At 38.9% G+C, this 27,661-nt stretch overlaps 1 protein-coding gene across 1 annotated transcript; it reads right to left on the bottom strand.

The window, feature by feature from the left end:
- Positions 1-27,120, bottom strand: LOC110061252 (low-density lipoprotein receptor-related protein 4-like). The gene is made up of 16 exons (XM_089275182.1): positions 26,912-27,120; positions 25,902-26,014; positions 24,788-25,187; positions 24,240-24,664; positions 22,342-22,467; positions 20,643-21,042; positions 19,401-19,831; positions 18,882-19,004; positions 16,038-16,437; positions 9,681-10,081; positions 7,560-7,688; positions 6,423-6,828; positions 5,834-6,234; positions 4,655-4,783; positions 1,460-1,871; positions 1-133 (listed from the first exon to the last, which is right to left on the bottom strand). The coding sequence occupies exons 2-15, from the start codon at positions 25,957-25,959 to the stop codon at positions 1,576-1,578; spliced, it is 4,125 nt and encodes a 1,374-aa protein (XP_089131308.1). The 5' UTR covers positions 25,960-26,014; positions 26,912-27,120; the 3' UTR covers positions 1-133; positions 1,460-1,575.
- Positions 27,121-27,661: the final 541 nt, after the last annotated feature.

The following is a 27,661-nucleotide window of genomic DNA, read 5'->3' as shown; positions in this document are numbered from 1 at the left end:
GTTGTTTGTGTCATCTAGTGTAAGACCGTTTGGATAATACAATCCTCTTGTTACTAGTACTCTTCTATCATCTCCATCCATGTTAGCGACTTCAATCTTGTGGTTGACTCCATGGTTGCACCAGTACATCGACCTATAAAATGGATTTTGGAAGAACAAAAATGAGACGATCGAAAAGCGAATAACTTATTGTTTCTATTTGTTTCAATAATTGTAAGCAATAAAAACGTATATGAGGTTTTATTGCTTGATGAAGAAATTTCAGCTTAAATTTGACTCGCGCAAAACAAGAGTGCGATATTGATTATTAATTGAATTTATAACGCCAGTGAATAGGTTAAAGATCATATATTTTTGAACTGCGGAGAAAGATGTGAAGACGCCAATGATCATCGCAGTTATGTACACAACTTAAGCAGTTGTGAAATTAAAGCCTCAAAAAAACTTCAGGCCTGAACCGGATTCGAATCCATAACCTCTGCTATACCGGTGCACCGGTGCACCTGTACACGATACTGCACCGGTACTGCGATACTGGAAAGCGGTGGAAACTGTTTTGAGCCACCTTAAACCGCTTTGAAGATAGCATAAACTTTCTTGTGCCGTTTTTACCCACACGCTGTTTTCAACATCAAGACCTATCCCATAATACTTGTCACAGACAACCACAACAAACCTTTCAAGCTATGACCATTCAATTTTAGTTTATTATTGAGTTTTTCTTCCATATTTGCGAATCTTTAAGACTAAATTCCTATTTTTCCACAATTTTGTGTAAGACGTTAATTGTCTTTTTGTTTTTCCAGATTTTCAGAAAATCCTGTTGCTCGCCGAAGGCAGTAAATCTGAAATATTCATATTTGAATCGCTTAACGCCGTTTTATAATCCAGAATACCCTGACACTTGAAATTCCTTCAAATCAATTGTGTGGAATGTCAAGAAGTCCCAGTGAATAGGAAAAAAGCTAAGATCGCAAAACCTTATGTGAACCTCGTGGTTTTTAACGACGGAAGTGCCGAATAATGGTTTTTTTACAGAAAGTCGTTATTTGCTATAGCCAGTATTCCAAGTTTACTGCGCCTTTCAATAACACACAAACTCGTTAAATAAATGGCTTTGTCTTTTGGTTGCGTCCATCGTCTTAGCGAACCTTGATCAGGAAAATGTATTTTCTACGGATTATAATTACGGAACGTCAGTGCTTACAGCTTGTACATTTACTTCCTTTAGCGTAGGCGGTTGTTTCCATCTTCAATAGCGAGATAGAGGTTAAATTGGAGTTTAACCAGATAAATACCCTCACCATTTCCGAAACTCCCGCTTTTTTATGACCTCTGCCGGACTTTCGAGCAAGAAAGGCGTATTTTTCATGCCATAATTTGAGATCCCAAACAAAAAAATTTTTCGAAAAATGCAGTGTCGCACAAAGCCTCGTTCTCAAGTCCTGATTATATTTACCCGTTTCTGAGATCAAGAATGATATCTCTTGGATTATCCAGGTCCTGGTGTATCAGCGTCTTCCTCATTGTTCCATCCATTCTACTGACCTCAATTTTGTTTGCAGAAGTGTCAGTCTAGTAGATATTTCTGCCCAGTGGATCAACAGCAAGACCGTAGGAATTATAAACATCCTCAGAAACGATAACTTCAGGAGATGATCCATTGATAAACACTCTCGAGATTGTGTTCAGGTAGGTGTCTGTCCAGTAAATTCTATTTTCTGTAATGTCCAGATCAAGTGCAACCGGCCGATCTATGTCTAGCTCTATTGGTACAGGTATGGCCTCCGAGTTGAAATTATCCAAAGAGAGAAGAAATATTCCTGCTTGACTGTAATAGCCATCGGCGAACAGTATGAATTTCTGGAAATCTTAAAAAGTAAAAATGCAAACCTCTATCACAGAATCAACTTTGCATATACGCAGATTACTTATCTTTTTAAATTATCTTTCTCCACGACCCCACAAATTTGTAACTTATAACCCTCACCGTTTTTTTGTTGTATTGTATTGCATTGCATTGCGCTGCGTTGCGTTGCGTTGCGTTGTGTTGTGTTGTGTTGTGTTGTGTTGTGATGTGTTGTGTTGTGTTGTGTTGTGCTGTATTGTATTGCATTGTATTGTATTTTATATAACAACCCAAGTTATTCTCGCATTTTGATTGGTTCTCGTCTATGATCTATTAGAGGACAGACGCACGATTGACGGCATCATTACAAAGTTTTTCCCTCTGTGTTTTGAAATGGCGGAAAGTTTTGAGAATTTAGATAATGTTTCACATGACTGGGCAAAAGATAAGGCGCAAAAAAGTCTTGTCGAGGCATTGAGCAGGTACGAGAAGCATAGTCTAGCAGGAAGGAGAAAGATAAAGCCGTTTCTTTTTTAGAAAATGACTCAGAAAAAATACTCGAGCAGTCTCAGTCGACAGTCGAGCGAGACTAAACTAAACGCAAAATTGTTCTTGGTAAGCTTAGAACCATTGCTTTATCTCGAATTTAACAAACCCAATAAACAAAATGTTTATGACATTAATTTATTGACAAAATTCAACTTTTCTCAGTCTCAAAATAATTGTTGACACACTGATTAATGTCAGGAATGAAACATCAAAATCACTTCTCAAAATCAGTTAAAATAAACACATAACCTTGCTTTCCGATGCGAATGTTCCAGTCCGTTTCAGGGCACAGCAGCGAGCAAAGTATAGCTCACTACAGCTCACGGCCAACTGCATTGTAGCTAAAAGGTGTCTCCGACTTTATTTCAAACTGATTTGAGAATCACCAATCACCGAGGACTCAAATTTCCACCATCACTAACGCTTCTTTCATTCAAAACTCGAATCGAATGGCCTCCAGGTTAACCAAAACCGCAAGTTTTCCGAGCGTATTTTTCCAACTCCTGCAATATTCAAGGCAACATCCAAGCTTTTCGGCTCACAGGGCCGCTCTGATGACAAAAACCGACTTGACTTTTCAACATTTTCTTTAAGATTTGTAGATTTCGCAGCTTAATTCTGCTTTCGCTGTAAGTTTCCATTCCACTAGACGCGACGCTCGAGTCAAGTTTGACAGTGGCGTGATTTTCCTGGACCAATCACAATTCTTTGCTGTGAATAGCAACCAATGAGATTGCTTCATTTTGTATAGACAATAGATTACGTCAAATGTTTTTTTTTTCGCGTTCGCCAAAATGGGCAAAGGCTGGCTTTCGAGTTATGTTGGAAGATTTTGAATTAAAAGAAGCTTTATCTGTACTAGTTTGTTTCGTTATTATATAAAACAAATAGATTCAATGTTGCGGTGCGTCTGTTCAGTAATAGATCACAGATGACGTCAAAATGTGGTAAGAACATCAATGACACACGCGGCTATCGCCTCGTGTGCCACTTTTTTGTTCTTACCACATTTTGACGTCATCTGTGATCTATTACTGAACAGACGCACGGCAACATGGAATCTATTTGTTAAGTATTGTATTGTATTGTGTTGTATTGTATTGTATTGTATCATATGGGATAACGGTATGGCAGGGTAGGGTAGGGTAGGGCATTATTCTTACTGCTGTTAATAGGTATACGCCTCTGTAAAAATACTTGTTTTTCCCCAAACAATTAGTGATTTAATATCCTAGAAATTACAAGAAAGAGTTTGAAGAATCCCAGGTTCCACCATTGGGACAAGTTTTGGCACAAATTTTTCATATCGCGTCCTCGGAGACCCAGGGGCAGCTAGTCCAGAAGACGCGATATTTTAGGACGAAATTTCACATTAAGAGCTGGAAGCCCCTGGGTGCTTTCTCTCACTGAACTAGTTCCAGAAGCGTTTGATTTTTTTCCCGCTGATTGGCCAGAAAAATGGAGGTCCAGACGTGACGGGTGACTTTGTCTTCTTAGTACATGAGGTGGTTTTCCTCATCGAATGTCGTAGTTGCTTGTTCCATCCAGCGAGAGGCTTCTCGTGGAGAGTTTTAGAAAGAAAAGATTCAACGAAGCCGAGGAAATCGCACGCTGTAAACATGGGCCCAAAGAAACAATACTGGTCGATCAGTTTTCATGACGGAGTTATTGAAGGTATATCGTAAACTTTTATAGCTGTGCATGATTTCTATAGTGTTGTTGGCTACTTATGATTTATCCTCGATTGTTGAACGACTTCTAAAACTTTCCACGACGTGCGAGTTTTTCTGTTTATACTGTTTGTCCTTCAGTTTTGAGTTAGAATAATCTCAAACTTCACAAACATAAGCAGTGAAAAACATATTTGTTCAAGAAAAAGTAATTCTTCGGTTAATTTTAAATCCTGGTTTAGTGTTAACCGGTTTTGGAATAACCCGGCCCTGGCTTTTGGTGTAGTTAACGATAGATACTGCCAGTGATATTTCACTAACTTTTGAAATATTACCAGCGGCATTGCACCCAAGAAAAGCAAATACTGAATTTTGTTAATCATTTAGCTGAAGGAAACTCCAGAGCGCAGAAAAACTAATTATGGAACGCATTCAGAGGTAAGCTAGGCTGAGCGACCGTATCCAAAGCTTGCCGTTTTGGCAATTGCCCTCAGTTACTTAGCATTTATATCATTCTTCATGACATTGAATTGTCGTAATTAGCTCCAAAATTGAATAGTCATGGACAGTGATTATCCTGACTTACCGGATGAATGAACACAAGTCTTTCCATCTTCGGACAGAGATAGGTTACCTGGACAGGAGCAACGATATCCTTGTGGTCGTAGAAGGCAAAGATGCGAACAACCACCATGGGACAAGGCACAAGGATGATCTAAAGTGGAAGAGATATTTAGCTGGGCTCAGGAGACTCCTGAGTAGACTCTCATTGACGTGTTCAGGACATTGTGACAGGTAATATAATGTAATCGCATGATTTACTGCAAATTTACTATGCTTCAACTAATGTGTTATTGCAGTTGGGCCATGTACCCTCAATGAAAGCTTGTTGGCCGGGCGTCGCATATGTATTATAATCATATCGAAGTTTGCTTTCTCTTTTGCTTTGCCCATGCTTTAACGAAACAGGAAAACTTAATCAAAATTAGGAATCAAATTGACTGTTAAACTGATCAAAGCTCTTTGAACTGCAGTATCATAGCCTTTTCTGGTTATTTTTTTTGTTCGTTTGTTTGTTTTTAATTTGTAAATTTACAAACACAATATAAATATAAGTAGTTTTTTTGAAACACATTTCAGAATAAAAACTAGCGATAAAAAATGACGTTTTGATCTCTCTGAGATCATTTTCAAGTTGTAGAAAACGCGAATGAAATATACATATATAAGTACAAATTAGGGCGTGAGAACGTCCAACCATAAAATATGTAAATACAAGTGCTAAAATGTAAGTGTTAAAATTATAAAATACTATAAAAAAACCTATATAAATAACTTTGCACGGATTGAATCTGACTGTTTGTTCAAATTTGGTTTAAGCTCCTTTATAAAGAACATTTCGTAGATTAGGCAGTCGAATTTACTTTGGCACTCTCTCAAGATCTTAAAATCACGATATATGTCACTTGGGACCGTTCCATGTTGCTCTTTAATGTGATTCCGGATTGAAGACGATCCTTTTTTGTTTTAAAGTTTCGAACAAAAAGCAGCTCTACTAACGCTGCACTTCCTACATATGCCTTTTCTGGTTGTTGCAAAGAGATTTAAAGTGATAATAAATAATCGTGTGGGAAAAGTAAATTAAAAAGTGAAAATATAGGTTCACGTCCAAATTGGTTTTTCACCTTCAGTGTAAAAGTGCTGCTATTGTTGCTTACTATTTTAAACCGAGCTGATAAAAGTTTTGAGGTTTAAGTTTTTATACCTGGAAGAGTTTGATTTCTGTCATATGCATGTATATCCATAGGTTGGCTTAAACCACTGACGAGAACCGTTGTATTTAAAGCTGTTTCCTTGTCAGCCTGATAAACTGCGTCCCTGTTCCAATCGGTCCAGTATAAGTGATCATCAGTTGACGTCAAACCGAACGGATATGACAAGACAGAATTTCGGTCTAACAAAGTTGTTATTGTATGACGTGCCAAGTCGTAGTATTCTAAGGTATCCAACGATGAATCCACCCAGTAAAGTCTATTGTTTGTGTCATCTAGTGTAAGGCCGTTTGGATAATACAGTCCTCTTCTAACCAGTACATGTCTATCATCTCCATCCATGTTTGCGACTTCAATCTTGTGCATTGAACCCACTTCACACCAGTACATTAAGCTGTAGAACAATTTGAGAACAACCCATAACTCACTTAATGGTTTATTTACCATCTTTAAATTCATAATTAGCAAAGAAGGCCATCTACCGACGCAAACAACAATCTTATGTTCGCAACAATAGACCAGTCACAGTGCTGTTGCTTCTGAGCTTGAAGTAAACGGTTATAATGAGAATGTTCTATTTACCCTTTACTGGGATCAAGAATGATATCTCTCGGATTATCCAGGTCCTGGTGTATCAGCGTCTTCCTCATTGTTCCATCCATTCTACTGACCTCAATCTTGTTTGCAGAAGTGTCAGTCCAGTAGATATTTCTGCCCAGTGGATCAACAGCAAGACCATAGGAATTATAAACCTCCTCAGAAACGATAACTTCAGGTGATGATCCATTGATAAACACCCTCGAGATTGTGTTCAGGTAAGTGTCTGTCCAGTAAATTCTGTTTTCTGTAATGTCGAGATCAAGTGCAACCGGCTGATACATGTCTAGCTCTATTGGTAGAGGTTTGGCCTCTGGGCTGGAACCATCCAAAGGAAATATGAATATTTCAGATTTACTGCCTTCGGCAAACAACAGGAATTTCTGAAAATCTGAAAAAACAAAAAAAGCAATTAACGTCTTACGCTTGAAACTTACTCAAAATTGTGGGAAAATAGGAATTTAGTCTCGACGGCTCACAAACATGGGAGAAAAACTCAATAACGAACTAAAATTGAGAGGTGATGCTTGAAATAATTGTTGTGGTTGTCTGCGACAAGTATTATGGGATAGGTGTTGATGTTGAAAACACCTGTGGGTAAAAAACGGCACAAGAAAGTTTATACTGTCTTCAACGCGGCTTAACGTGACTCAAAACAGTTTCCAGCACTTTCCAAGACTTAAATTTTGATGGGTCATTATAACCACTCTTTATCAATTGATACAACAATAATGGTATCAAAAAACTGCACAATCACTGGTGAACAAGTCGTTGTCATTTTCGTGACACAATAGGTCAGCATAGCAACAGTGTAACCTGCTTAAACATTCACCGTGCCGTTTTTTTTAATTTTATGCCTTTAAAGCTCTAATTAAAGGTGTTTTTGGTAGGTTATACCGTTGCTATGGTACTCTATGGTGTCACGAAAATGATAACAGCTTGTTCACCAATGATTGGACAGTTTTTTTGATGCCATGATTGCAGAATCATTTGACAAAGAGTGATTATAATGACCCATTATAATCAAACATAATTGGAAAGTGCTGGAACCTATTTTTAGTCACCTTAAATGCGAATACAAGACTGCCACAGTACGAGTATCACTAACCAGTCCAACCGTACCTTTATGATAACAGGTTCTCCCATTTTCTCGCAGAGTAAGGTGGTTGGGGCAGACGCATTTACTTCCGGCCGAAGATATTAAACACAAATGACTGCACCCACTATTATTTAGCTGACAAGGATAGCGGTCTGAAACACGAAAAAATGCTTAGTTCGATACATATCACATTTTAACGTAACAAATCTTCCATAATTTTGTTTGACAAAGGGTTAAAATTGATCTTCGAATTAGGCACTGTCGCTACGCAACTCCGCCCAGTAAGAGATATATGTTATTTGTTGGCTGGGAGGTGAAAAACTGTGACCTCGGTCTTGAAAATGCTGCCCGAGGCCGCAGGCCTCGGGCAGCATTTTCAAGCCCGAGGTCACAGTTTTTTCACCACACGGACCGACCGTAAGCCGGCAAATAATATGTTTATTTTTTATTTTTTTTCTGTATTAAATTGGTTTTACAGATTACAAATGGGTTTGTTTACGCAACTCTTGGCATTGAATCGGCTTGCGCGCCGTCTACTAACGATTTTTAAAAAATCTCGGCGACGAGCGAGTAACTCAGATAGTAGGCAAAGAAAGATGTATTAAAAAACAGATTTTTTCGAACTACTTTGTGTTAGTTGCATTTATTTCACCAGTTAAGTTCTCCAAAATCGTTTTTGCGTTGTGAAATTTCGTGCGAAGTTTGAAGTTTTACTACAAAAACAATTTCTGTCAGTCGTTGCTTTTAAAATCACTTAGTCACTTTTCTACCGTAAATTGAATAGCAGAAAGCGAGGAATTCGTTGAGTGTATTCCACAGAAATTCTCCTAAATACAGCAACGATCAGAGAGGTAAACTCGACTGAAATTGACTCAAATTTTACGGCGAGAGAAACACAGGATTACGCGCCATCACAGCGCCAAGCTACAAACAATTAAGCAAACTCTCACAGCTTTAAAACACTCAATTGAATTTACTTACAGTGACTTTCCTTGCCATCTTAAAGTACACAGAGATAAACTTGCGTTGACTAATTGTCGATGGATGTGTAAAAAAGGCAAAAGATTGTCGATTACCGCTAACTTTTAGGAGCTAAATTTAGGCGGCGGGAAAAAAATCTTGCCCGTAGGCCGTATCGTAAAAAGCTGGACCGCTCACGTGCGTATGATTAGCCAATCAAATTCGAGGATTTAGGATTCCGGCCCGCTCAGATGTTTGCGAAAAAAATAAAATATGTTATTCTCCAACTAGTCGCCAATATATCCTAGTTACGCAACACTTTCTAGTGGTATACATTGGAATATCCTCGAGTCACTTGTATTTTCTCGGTATATACACGAGCCTTTAGACAAGTGTGCATACCAAGAAAATACCAACACAATCAATGCCACATACGCTCGGTGCATGATGGGACGGTTGGATGTAATAACGTCGAATATACAACGGCTTTCCTTTATTCTTATTGGCTCGGTATAAAATATGGTATTGCCGTCTCAAAATCACAATTAGTACTTCTTAGAAACGTTATGACTACATGTTCCAAATTTTATCTCAGCGCGATTTTAGTGCTTCACCGACAGAGGCGGAGGTTTACCGTTTTTGTTATTAATCTCTGTTTTTGTTAGAGCTTCCAGCGTTGCATTACTGGAATCTTTAGAAGTCAAAGAAAGCTGACGAAAATCAACGCGGTAGAACCAAGATGGCGAGATCAGAACTGATACGGCATTTTTGCTGCAAACCAATAAGATATCACTCTAGGTTGAAAATAGCCCCAAGAATCGTCAAGAATCAAGAATCACAGGTTGTCCATAAATAGCTAATAGCCTTTATCGTCAACCAGCACAGAAGCGGAGACTGGCTTTGGGGCAGAAGGGTAAAAACAAATCAAATACCAACAAGATATTCTTTGCCTTATGAAGGTGTTAGTTATTATTATCATTCTCTAAATATGATCTTCGAAAGCAAATTAGTGCTGCGAGCAAGACGAAAGGGGGAATTCACAGAAACTTTCCTTCCTGCTACTAGAATTTCGAAAACGATCAATCTGAACAGGTTTCAAGACGGACGTCAACCTGGGCTGACAAACAGACTAGTTCTTGACAAACTGAAGAGTTCCCGACGTAGCAGAGCATCCTCCCGCTTACCAAGGGTTGAATGCTCACTCAGGTTATAGCCATGAATATCCCTGAGCTGGCCAATGTTGACTACAAACTTTGTGACGTCGCCACCAGTCTTATTGGCTCGATAAACAGTTCCCAGGTGCCTATCAGTCCAATACAAGTGATCTCCAAGAAGTGCCAGTCCAAAAGGATAAGGTAAGAGGTAGTAAGAACTTATCAAGGTCACTCTGATATTAAGGTTCAGGTCCAGGTACTCTAGTTTGTGGTAGCTGCCATCTACCCAATACAGGCGGTTTTGTTCGTGGTCAAGAGTAAGGCCGTTTGGGTACAGGTTCCATGAACTCAAAAGGACAACACGCTCTTTGCCTGTCATTTCAGCTTTCTCAATTTTAGAATAGTAGTTCTGGCTTGACCAGTACATCATTCTACCAAAAAATAACAAAATTAGCTAAAAAAATGTTTCCATTTATCTTTTTCGAATTTATTTCAGGAGGACATAAAAATACACAAAAGTGACGAAGGTGGCTGCTTTAGCCCACCAAGATTGCTCATTATAATGTTATTTAATTCTTTCTATTATTTTTTTAAAGCGAAAATGAAAACAGATTTAAGAATTCTTTATAATGTTTTAATCTGTAATGTTTTGAACTTTATCATCATCGCTATGTTTTTATTTTCTTTTGACGTAACATATACAGATTTAGCCAAGCCTAAAAAGCCGAGCTCACATAAAATACTAATCATTTATTCAACACAAAAACCAATGAGCATTTCATCAAGCCGAATGTGTTACACAAACAAAACGAAGATATCTCCAAATTACATCGTGCGAGTGTCAAATGAACTAGGAAATCCTGTTCGCTATAAAAACACAAGATGGATAGAAATGTTCGAGAAAATTCGTTTAAGGTTGATTATCATCAAGAATAACGCAAAGAAATGCATTTAAAAGCCGGAGACGGGAAAAATTTTCAAAGACGTGTGTTGTTCAAGTTAATTTAACATTCACGATAAAGGGTAGTTTGAATATTATTTTTTGCCGTAGCTTTACGAGTCCTTCACCAATAACCTTAAAAGAAATTCACCTAACTATATGCATTTCACCAAACCAAATGAACTGACCAAACAAAACTAGGAAATCTCCAAAAATACATATAAAACCACCACATGGGAGGATCAAATTGCAAATCCTGTCCGCTTTTAAGGACGTTGCCTACTTTTGTTAGGAGCACACATTCCGCGCATCATGCAAGGCTTGGTTTAATCAACACGCGCGCGCTAGGGTTTAGATTGACGTAATCAACTACGCTACCAAGTACGCCACCAAAATGAAAGCAAAATTTTCCTAGCGCGACCAAATCAAGTTTAATGAACCTGTACTAAGCCCAGAAATACCAGAATAGCAGCACATCGCTAGCCACTAACTGTTAACGGCTTCCATCTGAAAAACTAGCTTCTATTTGCCGAAAATTATACTGACATTTATCTGCATTTATAATGGTAATTGAACTGAGTGGAGTGCAGTTTGGTCTGAAATCATACGCGTGATTTCAAAATCGAACGAGCGCGCAGCGCGAGTTCGTATATGTAATAGGACTACATGCTGTCCAATTTGAAAATAATTGCATGAAAAAAATTCCGAGGACAGCCAAAATTGGACGAGGCCGCAGGCCAAGCCCAATTTTGCTGTCAGAGGAATTTTTTCAATCCAATTATTTCCAAATTTGACAAGCATGTAGTCCTGCTACTTATTAATTATATAGGTCGTGAGGTAATACAGCTTTGCAAGGAAAACTAGAGTAACTGTCTCTGAACAAAAACAGACTGGGCCCTCGATCTTCCGAAACTTGGGAAAGCTTCGAAATATCCGGTGACCTTCGGAGATCGCCGGAGATTGTCACAAGTCTTCGGAAATCCTGGGAAGTGTTCGGATGATCTTCGGAAATCTTCGGAAGTGTTCGGGCGATCTGCGGAAGTACTCAAGTGATCTTTGGAAATCTACGGAGATGTTCGGGTGATATTCAGAAATCTTCGGACCTGTTCGGGTGATCTTCGGAAGTCTTCGGAAGGTTTCGTGTGGCCTTCGATAATCTCCGGAAGGTTAATAGCTTAATTACATTGGTTGAGACAAACTGTCCTATTTTTTCCCAAATTGGACAGTTTCTGCGTTTTTACTCAAAGTCCTTATTGAAAACTGTCCAAATTAAATCCCAAATTGGACAGTTTTCAGAAATTAAAGGATAATAGCTGTGCTGACAATACTGGATTAACTGAGTGCTATATAATTAGATTTGAAATCAAAAGTATGATTTCAGACCAAAATTGCACAACACGAAGTTCAATTGCCACTTTATTACATCCATTTTGAAATCGCACAATTTTTGTCGCCTTAAATTTTAGATTTTGGTGTATTGTTCCAGTGGCCGGTTTATTAAAAAAGGCGGAACCGGAAACGTCTTTACGTCTCATTTAGTATGCAAAACGATGTCATTTGGCGAAAACTCATTCGAACATGACAGAGAAACAAGCAGTTCTGAAGTCAGAACGAAAATAGTCTATTTCAGTTATAAAAGTTCAATTCTCGTCGCCTGAATCAATTATGGAAGGCCTTCCTTTCTTCTGCGGTTGAGGCTGAGACTTTTCATTGTCTATGGAGAAGGAATTTGGAGGTGCATATCCTGTGTAATTGTGCGATCGATTTCTTTTGAGTTGAGAAACTCCCTCGAGTGCACGATGCCCAGTGGATAGTACGTTTTTTTCTTTTAAATACCGCTCAATCCCATGATTTTAAGGGAGTCCAGCTCGTTTCTTTTTGTCACCTCGGCGTAGGACTCAATACTCAGGACCTTGTCAAGTTCTTGCGGGGCCATTTGTTTTAAAACAGCTGTCCCCGACAATTAATCCTACTTCATTTCATACTTACTGAGGTTTCCGCGTAGAATCGATCGCACATGAAACACTCATATGGAAATTTCTTCATCCAATCACAATCGCGAAACGACTTTCTCACAAGTGGGAAAAGGATTTCATCCAATCAGAGATCAGCTGTCAAAATGAATCAGTCAGTTCGCAACGCGTTCACGTTGTTGTTGGCGCCTCTTCAATCTTCATTCACAGAAGTTTGTAGAGTTTCCAGAACTTTACTCCAGTTTTCTCGCAAATTAGCTATAAACCACAGACAATGGCGGAAAGTTCGAACAGGTTTATCGCTTTAGATAAACCCATTAAAGAGTACATCCAGGGACAGCAGAACAAAAGGACTGGGGAAAAACGACTTGCAAGGCAATGCAAGGCAAGGGAAACAAATCAAACGCAGCTGAAGCGTTGACTGATGACCAGGTAAACATTCTGTACGAAAATATTTACACTAGGTTTTTGAAGAAGCGACAAAGTGCTTGCACTCAGACGGAATAAAAACATAACTTGAAATTTGTTCTGCCGAGTGAAGGTTGAAAATCTGGTTGAGGGCGAAAATCTCAGTAAGTATAAAATAAGAAAAGTTACGGCATGGAAAGTGCTTTGTACGGCATTTACGCACTCGTTTTTGTATCAAAAAATTCACTTGTTCGTTTTCTGATACGTCAACAACTCGTGCGTAAATACCGTACATGCGCACTTTCCATGAAGTAATCTATATCTTCTGTATAGCCTGCTTATATTCTGCATATAGCTTATCTACGTTCTGCCATCCTTTGACGCGTTTATTGTTCTTATATATTTTTTTTTCCTTTTGTACCTTTTTTGATATTAATATAATTTTTGTGTCAATTGTTTGTACGTGTCAGTGACCAACACAAAAGCCTATGCTACTTTGGTCACTGAGCACATTTCATTTTGGCTATTTACTGTTATTTTTCTTTTCTCTTTTTAATTAATGTAATTTCTGTAAATACTGTTAAAGTTATAATTTTTGTAAATAGTGTAAAACAATAAAAATCTGAAATCTGAATCTACCAGCACGAAAAAAACTACAAAATTCGACGTGAAAGTATTTGAAAATACAGTTTTAATGTGTAGATTGGGCCAAGCCTAAAAGCGGAGCTCCTGGGCCGGGTTTTTCAACGCATGATTGAGCTAACCCAGGATAAGTGAGAATTTTGATTTGATTTTTTTTTTAACTTGGCGATAAGGTTTTCTGCTTACATCGTTTGGCCATCTGAGTTTGAATAATTTCAAATTACACAAAACATAAACTATGAAAAACATATTTATACAAAAAAAAAGGTATACTTCAGTTAACTTTTAATCCGAAAAGCCGGTACCTGTTCAGCGTTTAATTTCAAAGCTCAAAACTTGAGCCCGCAATATGGCCACGTGATACTGGTCAGCGGATACCGTTTTTTGACAGGTGTCAACTGACCATAAAATGGATGTCCAATATCAAAGATGTATGCTGTTAACTGAGGCCGCATGTCCTATTAGCTGGAGTATGGCCACCACGTTGTGTGACGTCGTCGTCGTCCCTGCTGTCGTCGTGCGTACACCCCCACGAGTAATACCGCTAGCCATTTTTACCATGAGAAAAACGATTCATGTGTTTCTATGAGCAAAGAGCCTGGCGGCCCTTTGGGGCGCCGGAGCTCCGCTATTAAATTATTTCGTGCAATTATTGAGGACAACCAACACAAAACTATTTGTTTACAATTACAATTTACAACTACTTTGACAAAGGAACTGAAAAACATGTTTTTTTTTTATTAAATCTTCTGCCCCCATTTTTGGTTTAAACTTTCAGTTCAACTCAACATATAGGTGGATGGCATAGCTGTATAGGTACGGTTAAGTCTGCACACGAGGCAAGTGGCCCATCAGGCCGGAGCTTATCCCGGTTTCTGTATCATGAAACGAGTAGGAGTATTTCTAGTCCCCTGGATGGGATGCTAATCCGCCGCAGGGCCACCCCCAGCATTACGTTTATACGCCTGGGTGGAGAGAGGCACTGTGAGAGTAAAGTGTCTTTCCCAAGAACACAACGCAATGTCCCCGGCCAGAGCTTGAATCCGGACCGCTCGATCCGGAGACGAGCGCACTAACCATGAGGTCACCGCGGATGGCATAAGCAAGGTATAATTTTAAAGTTACGCAGCACTAACATGACACGAACTAAAAATAATAGAGTTAACTTTGTATAAATTTTGCATGCTAGAAATAGTCCTGCTTTCATCTGGCCTTGTAGCTCAGTCGGTAGGTTGGCTGGTGCGGCCCCCATCTACCATCACATTTTCTATAAAGTCAGTTCTCGGATTTCCAGCTCGACTTTATCATGGTCTATTTAGACAACTTTCACACGTGATATTCATGCGACATGAATTCTTTCATCTAAATTAGACCTCTAATGTGCTCACGAGTGTCGCGTCAGAATCGTGAGCGCGTAAATGTCCAAGTTACTACTTTTTGTAGTCATGTTGCATGCGATAGTCGTAGCCAGAAACGAGAACGTTTAATCGCTGGTTTTCAGTGTCACGCCATTCAAAATAGACCAAAATAAAAATCAAAACCGTTCAATAGATAAAGTCCAGAATCTGGGAAATGAAAGAAGGTAAATATGCAAAGACGCTCGCCAAGATTCTGGTCACAGCAATTTTTCTTACGCAAGATATGCGGAGAAATTTTTTACTAAATTTGTAGAGATTTGTATGGAGACGCCATGCTGGTGCCCATCCGTATGGGCACCAACATGGCGGCCGGAAACCAACAGAAACATCTGTCACTGAGTTTTGCTACAAAAGCGTGAATTTATCCCTCGAGAAACTCTAAAACATTAAAATAATACTTTTTCTAAGACATGAACTGTTCAGATAGCCAAATTCCCCTAAATAAGTCACTTTTTTTAACCATCATGGCAGCTCTCTAGGCCGTCATGTAAATGCCGCGTCACGCAAAAGTTTAGAAATTCAAGCGTAGTGACTCACAAAATCAAGAACCCATTCGGAGCGAAAATTTGTACGAATATTAGTTTTCAGCTGCTCTTATACATCATTAAAGTAAAATCTCAGGAAGATCAATAGTTTTACAGTTTAAAATTTAGTGACGTCATATGAAAACCAGCCATTGGATGCTTACGCATTGCCCTCCAATTTATATATAAATAGGCCGACGGAGAACCAATCAGAAACGATATTTTTTTATTAATATATACGATTGGATTGAGTGGGATACAATTCAGGGAGTCATTGGCCGGATGATGTTATGGTCCGTTTAGTGATAAATAGGATCCAGACTTTGCGGGAATGGTTCTTTTAATGAATAGGATCGTGGTGTGATAAATGCCATCGATTTACTTGACGCGAAAATGGTATAGGTGTCCAATTTGATCATTACAATTAAAAAAATTGACGGTTATAATGCTACACGCCGTTAACATAAAATAATAATACGAACCCCTTATTGACATCCAGTATGATATCCCTCGGCCCAGACAGATCACTTGTCACAAGGGCTGTCCGATAAGAACCGTCAAGTTTGGAAACCTCTAGCTTGTTACTGCTTTCATCGATCCAGTACAGAGTTCTTCCAACAATATCCACTGCTAATCCATTTGGAGATTTGAGCTTTGTGTTAATGATAACCTCTTGTGAGGACCCATTTAGAAATGATCGGGAGATGGTCCTGCTTAAGACATCTGTCCAATACACTCTGTGTTCTACGTCATCATACGCCAGTGCAACTGGACGGTTAAGATTACTTAATGGCAAAGGAGCGAGAGATCCAGAGCTTTGTGGAGTAACTTTCATGATCTTCCCATTTGTGTAATCCGCAAACAGCAGGAACTGTGGAGGAACTGGGAAAATACATTTGCATGTAATAATGAAGTTTTTCCCCCATCTATTTATGGCCCAAGCGCGAAGCGCGCGGGCCATAAATCGAAGAGGAAAAACGAGGATCCGTAAATTATAGTACGGACCGAGAAAACGAGATTAGCAATATTTTTATTATATCGCTACTGTGTGTCTGACGGGTTCGAGAACGATTTCTATTCACACGGAACGGCTTCAAATTTCTGACGCACCTCGACAGCTAAACAACAATTATGGACAAAAGCAGTTGAGACACTCCCCGAAAAAGACCTGTTTCGTTGAACGGGTGGGTTTTTCAATCCCCAATTTTCATAGTTCGACCCCCTCCCCCCTTTTCAATGTTTTAGCCACGTGACAGTGTCCACGGAGCGTATTTCCACATTGAAAAGGGGGAGAGGGGGGCTTGGCTATCGACAAAAAAATGTTTTTTGAAATTCCGGAAGGACGCTGATAGAAAGCGTTTGTTTTGCTTAAATGTGTCAACACTTTTGTCCATGATTGTAGTCAACAGAAAGTTTTAAACTTTTACTTGCTAGAAAAAGTTAAGAGCACTTGCCGATAAATCACGAAACATTTTGGCAACAAAAACAGCTTTAAAGTTTAGCGGGCCGTACAGTAGAATACGGCACGCTAAATTGACCAATCACAGCGCGCGTACTAACTGAGAGATATAATAATATATCTCAAGTTTTGGCAATAATCGCTGGTATTTTAAAAGTCAGGTAGTATTACTCCGAGTCTCGTGAGGGTAGAGTGGCTAATTGGGCCTAGCATCGTTTGCGGTGAGCAAGTGTTTGACAAAAACCGTTTCGAAAACTGGGCTTATTTGTTTTGCCGGTGCGGACGGAGCGCACAGAGGGCGGACGGGGTGCACACACCTTGAAATATACTCGCTACATATCTTGGAATTAAATTCGCGTTCGTAAACTGTTGTAAGTCAATTAGACTTCCGTATGGCTTTTCTCACGAGCAAGAAAAATCAAATTTGCGATAAGAACCTGCTTATTATGCTATTTTCAGATGTGGCAAGTGACACGCTAATGAATGTCATTGAAAGCTAATGGACCGCGCTTGCAGGAACGTCACTTAGCCTATTAATATACTAACGAAAAACATTTAAAAGAACAAAAACAAAATGCGGAACGGGCTCCATGGTCAATTTTAAAATAACTGCAGAAATTCTCGAGCGATCATTGGCTGATTTTCATTGTTAATAAGCGGACAGACACATCAATTTAATGCGACACAACGAGCGAAAGCGGACAATGGATCTTTTCGGCGATACGGCGGCCATTTTGAATTCTATTATTTCAAATAGCTATTATGGGATGCTCAGTTGGCAAATTGGTATGTATTTGACCCCGTAAGCATCCCATAATAGCTATTTGAAACACTATAATTTAAAATGGCCGACAATAGTTTCTTATGCATCTGTCCTGTTCTTGACAGTGAATTTCGTCATAACATTGTCAAAGTAGTCTACGGATCCACTCAGCTATCGCCTCGTGGATCCACAGCAACTTTGACAAATCATTAGTACTATCAATAACAGGCAATTTATTAATTTTAGTTACTAATTTATTATGTAATGTATGAAAGGCGTTATGTTCTATTATACCTCATCGTACCTTTCTGGTACTATTCGGCGCATATCAGGCGAGTTTGGTTGAGCCATGCCGATTCATTGTGAGACCAAACGAGCCTGATATCAGTAATATTCCACTGAACCCCAAGAAAAGGTACCATTAATATTTACCGTACCAAGTTTTGGCCGTAAACTTAGCTTTATCGCTTCAATGACCTGATATCACACGAAATCAGGACGGTACAATAGGCTTCTGTTATGCTTTGCAATGTGTTGTGTTAGGTTAGGTTGTAATATTTCGTTTCGTGGGTGTGGAATAGGTTATTTCACATAAAATAGAAAATGTTATCTGGATAAACGCAGGTATAAAGTGGAGATTGACAATGTCCGGGTATGAAGTGTACTGAACGATCATATGCCTTGCATGCGGCTGGTGAGTCTGAAATTTGAATTGACCAATCAGGATTCAGCAGGCGAGAAAAGCCGTACAGTCCAGACGTCAATGTATGTTAACAAGAAAGGGCGACTTCAGGCAACTATTCTCGTTGGAAACGGTGTTAGAGACAGCGTTGAATATTTACGAAAAAATTCCAAAGACCGTATCAGATTGTTCGAAGTGAAAAATATAAAACGTTTTGTGGCTTCAACCTTTTAAGTTGGCGCCAAAAATGTGTCCCTACGTCCGGCAACGTGCTCATCACCTGCGGAGGGTCGCAACGTAGGTTAATAGTTGTGCTATTTTGAACATAAAATGTCGTTTCATGTCAAACCCAGAATTCTCCAGATAAGTATGTGGGTTATTCCCCGGTTAAATTATATATACTTAATTTCCTTTAATATTACCGTCGCAAGTTTGTCCATCATCTCGAAGATCGAGACCATCTGAGCATGAACACTTTCTTCCAAAAGGCGTCAGCAGACAAAGCTGACTACATCCCCCATTGTTATGATTGCATTGGTCTGTGACTGAAAAAAAAAATATGAAAGATCATAAATTTTGCATGCTTTCTATCTAGTGTGAGCGTTCTAGAGTATCCGGTTTTTTCGGCTCTCATTTTGCGCGCCGAGAAAAGACTGCGGAAGAAGCGCTGAAAAAAACCAGTGCTCTCGCGCGGTAGTCTTGCGTAAGGATGACATAATATTGTGACATTAAGAAAGTCTTCTTTCAATCCATTGTACCTTTGCTCAAAGTTCTTTTACGTTGTGGTCATTCTTTAGACTTACTGATGCATCGGTAAGTAACAAAAATGTACCTCACGTCAGCCTTTCGCAAGCCAACTGATATGGCGATAGTGTTAGAGATATTCGAGAAGCCGAGCTTTACTGGTATTTATCAATTGTCAGTCTCAAATTGAAAAATACCTGGAATGAGGTCAATCTCTTTGTCATAGGCGCGAATTAACATAGGTCGAGATTGGGAAGAGTGGACTTTTTCTACGTTAAACCCCGTATTTCGATCCACTCGGTACACTCCATAATAAGACCAGTCAGTCCAGAAAAGATGATTCTCATGAAGCGCCAGCCCAAACGGATAACTTAGATAAGCTTCCTGATGAGAGGAGATTATTTCTCTTCTTTTGTTTGAAGAAAACTCATACACTTCAAGTTTATCATTATAAAAATCTCCCCAATAAAGCCAGTTCTTTGTTACATCCAGTGCAAGGCCACTAAGAAAAGAGAATCTGTAGTCAGTTCCGAATTGAACAACCACTGTTCTGTTGCCACCATCCATGTCCGCTTTTTCTATTTTCGAATTGTAGTTCCGAGAGATCCAGTCAGTCCAATACATGAATCTGAATTTTAAAAAAATGTATAGTATATTAACTACACAAAGCAAAACTATCAAAACCACTTTGCCAAATGGCGAAAAGCCTTGTTAAAAACCAATATATGATTTTGTCTTTTCAAAGAACCTTGTCACCTACACAGTGACGGAATCATAACAGTACCAACCAAATGACAACCAAATCTCAAAAGTGTAAAGTTATGCCGAGAAATCCCATTATTTTCTGTCAAAAACTACCTGTTATAAACGACCTATTTAATTTGTAGAGTTTCAGTGGTTTCTAGCCTTTACGTAGTAAAAGTACATCATTATTGACGAGAAAAAATCGTGGCAAAGGCGAATTCAGTGGAACCCCTTAATACGGACACCAAGGGGACATGCCAAAGTGTCCTAATTATTAGGGTGTCCATATTAAGCGGGCTCTCAGATCTAAAGTCAAGGACTCGTATTTTATCGATGAAAAGACTAAGGCAGATATTTTTACGGCAACAAAATGTTTAAATTATACTTTAGCCTTAATAAGTTTAAAATACGGAAACCTGTTTTATGTTTATTAAAACAACCGAACTCAACATATGCATCACAAGTTGCCTATTTTCATTTTTAAAATGACTCGCTTAGCAAAACAGATACCGCGCTGTAATTGGTTACCCTTAAGAAGAGTGTCAAATATAATTAGAATTTCAGTGATCTACTCACTTCTAATGTAATATAAACTTGTTGGCGATTTGTTTTCGCGTGAGGATCGATAGCTTATTCAGAATATTTTGCTTCCTCACAGACTAACAACATTGAATCAGATTATAGAACTTTCATACCCTCTCGTAACGTCCAGGACAATATCTTTTGGACTTTGCAAGTTTTCTCTAACAAGGACGCTTCGATATAGTCCATTCAAGGATGCAACCTCAATCAGTCGTTCACTGCTGTCCGTCCAGTATATGTTTTGGCCAAATGAGTCGACAGCAAGTCCATAAGGTGTCTCGAGTCGAGCTGAGACTATGGTTTCCAGTTTGGATCCGTTCAGAAACGCGCGGGAGATTGTGTCCAGATCCGTGTCTGTCCAGTAGACTTTTCGGTCAATAAAGTTGTAGTCCAGGGCTGTGGGACTTGAGATATTTTCCTTAGTAATAGGAATTCTAAAAGGAGTTGTGCTATAATTCAATGGCAGCTGCTTCAGGCTGCGTCCCTCGGCAAAGAGAAGAAATTTTGAGAAATCTGAAATTGAAGTAAGGCCCGGTTTAAACGTCGCATTTTACATGCACCGAATCTAATTGCTGTATTAACTACATGTAAAATGCGACGTTTTAATCAATTAAGTGCGACCTATTTCAATTGAATGCAAGTTCAGTCGAATATTCGACTGATCCAGTCGAATATACGACTGAAGTTCGACAGTTGATTTAAACGCCGCATTTTACATGGGCCGAATCTAATTCATAAATTATGTTAAATTATATTTTACCCATAACTCCAAAGTTTTGTGCTGCATGACATGCGCACAACAAGCTGAAGGGAATTTTTGGCGACAGATGCAGCAGGAGATGTATCATGTAGAAGGAAGGCGGTTGCAGACACCAGTATGTGGGGTTCTTGCTTCGCTCCGATCGTGTAATGTAGTTATGCAACACCAATTAAACTTAAGTTTAGGCCTTCAAGCAAAAACCGCTCTGTGTTACATGACATGCGGAGCAGGAAAGTAATATGGCGACTGTTGAGTATGATAGTGTGTGCGGTGGTTCTTACTTCTCTTTAGCAAAGTTATGTAGAAGATGGAGAGCGAGGTCTATGAACTTGAATTTGAACAGGAGGGTGAAATGAAAACCAGAGTTTAAGAGGTAATGCACTGCCATGTGCATTATAAATCGCCCCATTCTGTTTGCTCGGATGGTGGTTTAAAAGTATCAATGATCTTAACGCAAAATGTGCTCCTTATCATTGTCAGCCGCATTGGTGGGAAACTTGGAGCGGAGTCAGCCGGGAATGAACACGTCGCTCGCACTCAGCAATTTTATTCGGCAAAAAATGCGACGTTTAAATCAAATCAGCCGAACTTATTCATTCGAGTCGACTAAAATTAGTATTTGATTCAGCGCATGTAAAATGCGACGTTTAAACCGGGCCTAAGTGATTAATGATAGCAAATAAAATCTAATAATGCATTGACGTGGCTTTAAGGATACTGGTGGAAATAGATTTAGAGATGAAGGAAATGGTGTCCTTTCAAAAATAGATACGGATGACTGTGATATAGCAAGAGCTAAAGCCTTCATTTTTCACTTTTCCTTAGCGTAAATCCCGGAGGGGGGGGGGGGGGGTAGTCCCTTGTATGGAAAATGTATTTAGCACTGTTGTGCTAATTGGGGGCACTGTGAATAAATAAAAGAATAATGCAAATAGAAAGGGATCCATGTCGAGGATATGAAATATATGGAGCAGCGTATTCGTCACGTCTAAAGAAAAGCAAAGTTTAAATTAAAGGCGAATGATAAATTGATGAAAACAAAACGATTTTACCTGTTTGACAGTTTTTTCCATCCGATAACAATAGCAAACCATCCGGACAGGCACACGAAAATCCATCAGGCGTCAAAAGACATAAGTGACTGCAGCCTCCATTGTTTACTTTGCATTGCTGGTTTCCTAAAATGTAACTGAACTTTATGACTCGATTAAGATTAGATCAAATTACGTGATAGAGAGTTTGATATAACATGTGAAGAAACATCATTAACAATTAGTCAAAAATAGCCAAAACTAACGAAAGAAAACAATGGAATTAGTGTCTAATAGTATGTAACTGTTTACTAACTATTTCACGGGAATGGTAAAATCACTTTACTGAATACGGGTTATGGATCAAATTACGTGGCAACTGAACCATTTTTAAGCGTTCCTTCAAATCTTTAAAAGGTCCGTAAGAATAGCAGCAACAACAGCTTTGTTTCTTTTAGTAATAGCTATATGATAGTCCTGCAATTTATAATTTATTGTAAGCTGGCTTGTCTTACAAGGTCATGCCTATCGCCTGTAACTGCGAAAGCGTTACACCCCCCCCCCCCCCCCCCCCAAAAAAAAACTCTTGTGGAAGCCTTACCTTTTCAGCTAAATTTTTTGATGGGTTTGTCTAAGTTTGAGTCCGCTGGAAAAATCTTGCGATCCAAGATGGCGGGCTGTTCTAAAATGATCATTTCCTACTTCTCTTTCCATATTTCTATATTTCTAATATTTTTGGATGTGCTATAAATTTCTTCAAGTTTCATTTTCATAGCCTCAACACTTAAAGAGCTACGGGAGGGGGACCTCAAAAGCACCACCCCCGGTACCAGAAAAATCCCGTTCTGAATAGCGTTAAGCCTATTTGAGATAGAATCCTACACCTATCATGATCCTACCAGAAGGAATCTTACGTTTTCACGTTGTTATCTCACTTATAAGTCGAATATGGGAATATTGGGCATTAAAGAAAACCTGAGCACTGTAATATAATATTGTCAATACCCACGATCTTTTGAGCCATTTTTTGACTCACGAAATTACCTTCAAAATGTACGAGACCTCATAATAATGGTGTTCTAAAGAGAAGGAGAATCCTAAAGGCAATTAGAAATGGAAACGCTACAAGGGCGTTTAAAGGGACACTACGACGGTCATTATTATTATTATTATTATTATTATTATTATTATTATTATTATTTGACTGGGATTATGACGGATTGCAACTGACAACCGTCAAAAATTTAGGCTTTGGTAATTTTGAACTCAATGCCGAACCATCAAACTACTGTTTGTGCTTCTGGGATCAAAGTGGTCGATAAACTAAAATTACTGAAGCATTACCAGAAAATTGACCATTTTAAGTTGAAGCTCAATGATTTGTAGCCAAAAACAATACAAGAAGTGAGTCAAGGATCGAGTTCAAAGGAGTTTACTTAAGAATAACCCGAAAGGGCTAATTGTGATCATGTGACACCAGATTATAGACAACAAAAATAAGGATTGAAAATTTTAGCAACCGGAGGATAGAAATTATAGATAATATTGTTGAACTTTCTGTAAGGGACCAAAAGAACGTTGAGCCCACCAGAGGTAGGACCACAGGGTTTAAAGATCACTGCTTGAAGCTGCTTGAGAAGCTTCATATATACACAAATGCATTAGTAAACCCAGAAACTCTTTGGTCATCGTTCATGAAACTCTTTGTTCAAACACAAAAACTCTTCGTTCATGCAGCGTCACAATGAACCAATACATATTCACTTGCAAAAACGTGCAAACAAGGTTTTAACGCATCTTATTGCCCATTTAATCTGAGGTCAGATCATATGAAGTTCTCCCTCAGAAGAGGTAAGAAACAACAGAAAATGTCATGTCGTCAGGCTTAAATAATGTAAGTGGAGGTCGCTTTACATTACCTGCGTAAGATGGTTGTCGTGACTGGTCAAGTAAGGCGATGCCAAAAGGCTGGTTGGATTTCACACTGACAAGTCTTCCTATGTAATCCGCTGAAGTCCAATTGAGTCTCTCAATACTGTCAGTATTCCAGTCGCTCCAGTAAAGTGTGTCGCTATAGACTGTGAAGTCAAAGGGATTCATGTTTTGTGAAGGGTGAATGTCTCCAGAGAGCAATTGCCTATTCTGCCCATTTAAGTCAGTGGAATCAATCACGTCATCGTAGGAGTCAATCCAGTAGACGCGATCTTCAGTATAGTCCACGAAGACCGCATTTGGCCAGTACTGCGAAGAACTGCTTAGATCAACTAGTGTAGTTTGATTTACGCCAGCTAGACTTGCCCGTTCGATTCTAGGTGGGGATCCCCAATCTGCCCAAAACATCCACCTAAGGGAGAAAAATAATAGTTCAAGTAGCAACAGCAAAAGAGTGCTTGTCCAGTTAGTTTAATTTGAAACACAGTACACTGCAAAGTAAGATAAAATGCCGCCGTCTGGCAGTATTACCTACCCTTTCTTTGGGTGCAGTGCTATTCCCCGTGGCCTGTTAACCTCCTCCATGAAGAGTAACTTCCTTTGGGAACCGTCCAGTGAAGCAACTTCTATCCAGCCGTTACTGTAGTCTGACCAGTACATTACGTGACTTTCCCATTCCACAGCAAGGCCGTACACAGTTCCGAGATCGTCTGTAATAACCTCTTCAATTTTTCCACTAGACATGTTCATTCGTGTGATGACGCGTAAGTTGATATCACTCCAGTAGATTGTTTTCTCGCTAACATGGACATCAAGGGCAGCTGCTTGTTGAAGGTTGGGTACAATGGTAGCTGTTTTGGAGGTATTTAGCTCGATTGCGTTAATTTTAGATCCTGCACTGTATATCAAGCATGGTTCAGAGCACTTGTTGTTACCTGGTTGTTGAAAAAAAACATGATTGTCACTCAAGAACAAAATGTACATGTCTCATTCTTACAGACGCTGACGTTTAGTCATTCAGTTTTTCAAAATGATGGAGCCCTCCAAGACTAAGAAGTTATAGTTTCCTATCTATGCATTCGAACTTGTTTCAACGGTTGCTGTTACTTTCCTGTCTTGAAAACGTTCTTTACACGCCTTTGTTTCCCAAACGTTACTAAGTAAATTACACTGAGTTCGACCATAAATATCCCAAAATAGATAATATAAATTATGTCGGGAAAGAAACTTTCAGTAATCTTAGAAGAATGTATAATATTGAACGGAAGGTTTCCATTCAAGCAACCCGAATGAATGAGCTGTACCGAGAAGCTCTATTGTCTGCAGATAAATGCTTCTCTGGATTTGATAAATTTATTTTATTTTCAGGTACGTTTTAAAAATGTGGATTAAATCCTGATAAAGCTAACATAAATTTGACTGTAAAGTAACCGTGAAAAGTCGGGACGAGAATTGCTTAATTTGTTAAACTTCTAGTACATAAACCAACCCCCTTATGCTCAGTCTTTTTACCAAGCTTGCTCCGTATTGAAGTTGAAAGGAACCAATCTTTTCTTATTAACAGTTCCATGAAATGATTTACAAATGGTTAGCCTTTGTCATAAGTAAAAGTTCATCTTCCTTTAAATGCTTGTTTCATATGGACGTACCTTGAATGACTGTGACTAGATGCAAAACGATGGCTGTAAGTAAACAGGCTTTTGCCATCACGGCTGATTTCACTGACTGAGGACTCCAATGAGGTCGCAGTGTGTAAAACTCCCTATGGCGAAAACAAATAGTTGTCGAGAAATGCTCTACAATTAAGAGAGAGCCCTTTATTGCTCATTTATTTATAGGCGTACCCACTTCAGTAGTTCCGAAATTAACTCATTTCGGCTTAAAAGGAACGTGGAAAATTTGCATGTAGCTTTACAGATAGCTGGAGGCCAAATTGACCCATGCAGAAACTTTTCCCATTTATTAGAGCTGTCAAAAATCATCTATGGGTCTTTTAATCAAACATCTGTTTTACTTATTTGAAAGTTCTATTTCTGTTCGTGTTCACTCCGTTTATAACTGAAGAAATAGAAAACAAATTGCTTCTCGGCCACACCTGGTAAGATGTTATCTAATTGTACAACACTTTGTCTACGCATTTAAATCTGACTTTAATTGCTTCTACACTATATAGCTTCCAAACGTTACAATCGTTAGAAAGGATGAATTTAACTGCTCAGAGTAACTTTTAGAAGCTGCTATTCTCAAAAGGTTCAAAAGAGTTTGTTCAAAGGGAAATTGCCCTAAAAATGGAGCATCGTATTCGTTTAATTAACAAGGAGTTAAAAAACAGAAAGGCAAGTTAGAAATCGGTGAAATAAAACGACTGTAGTGAGAGACCGCAAAAGCAGTGCATCGAAGTTTCGACAAAAATTTGATCTAATAGTCGGCGTACTGCCAAATCTGTGCATTTTTGGGAAATATTTATGTATGTGAGGCAACTGTTGTAATTGTGTGTACTACCTAGGCAAACGTCCATAAAATTTTATTTTATGTTATCCTGGAAATATAGCCTGGATCATTATAGATCATTGCAGGTCATTCCAATCTAACAGAGCAGCCACCTTGATAAGGCGGCACTAGACAGGCAATGCGACAGTTTGTTATGAAAACAACTTACCTAAGTTTAGGGCTCAACGCGATGCAAACGGCGAGAGCCGTGAATACTTTGATTGATCTCAACTAGTCTCGTATTTCGTTAATGCGTCCGTCAACAAGGCACGACTACCTTGAATACGTCTCTACAGGAAAACACCTTTCTTCACGCTTCACTTACAACTCCATTCGTTATTTGATTAATCAAGAGATTGTTTTTCCCAGTAAAAACAAAGAGTGAAAATTAGTGAATGAATATGATAATGAATAAAACATTCCATTTCACGCTTCCTTGACTAAAGAGCTATCAAGTAAACTGAGACAGTTGAGCACTGAATTTACAATTTAAGTTCTTTTCTTTAACAAACCAGCATCGAAAACTTGTCCTGCAAAAACTAATATCTGGTCTCTCTGGGTGATGCAGAAACGTAGACTTTGTTTGCATACTAGCAAGCGTGACTCTCCTATCGTTATTGATTCATTGACTAGCAAGTGATAACAGAAAATGATACAATAGTCAGCAGGAAGCTTATCAAAGTGCAGTGGCTAAAACTGCTCTAGGGGGAAACTATTATTTTACCCTTTTACAGGGCGACAGAATATATCTCCCTCATAGGAACGATTGTGTTTATCGCAACCCAACACAAAGACTGTGACCCTTCTAAACCACAAGCTGTGTAAGGTATTTTGGGAATGTTCATTATTATGTAAACGAAAGAACAAATTCAGGATGGAACGAATTTCAATCACACAGTCTAGGAGCAGGCTCGAAACT

The sequence above is a fragment of the Orbicella faveolata genome, unplaced genomic scaffold (assembly GCF_042242905.1).
Source record: "Orbicella faveolata isolate gen_17 unplaced genomic scaffold, um_ofav_v1 contig_36, whole genome shotgun sequence".
Taxonomy (NCBI): Eukaryota; Metazoa; Cnidaria; class Anthozoa; order Scleractinia; family Merulinidae; genus Orbicella; species Orbicella faveolata.
The sequence above is the reverse complement of the archived record's forward strand: the minus strand, read 5'-3'. Positions and strand labels throughout refer to the sequence as shown.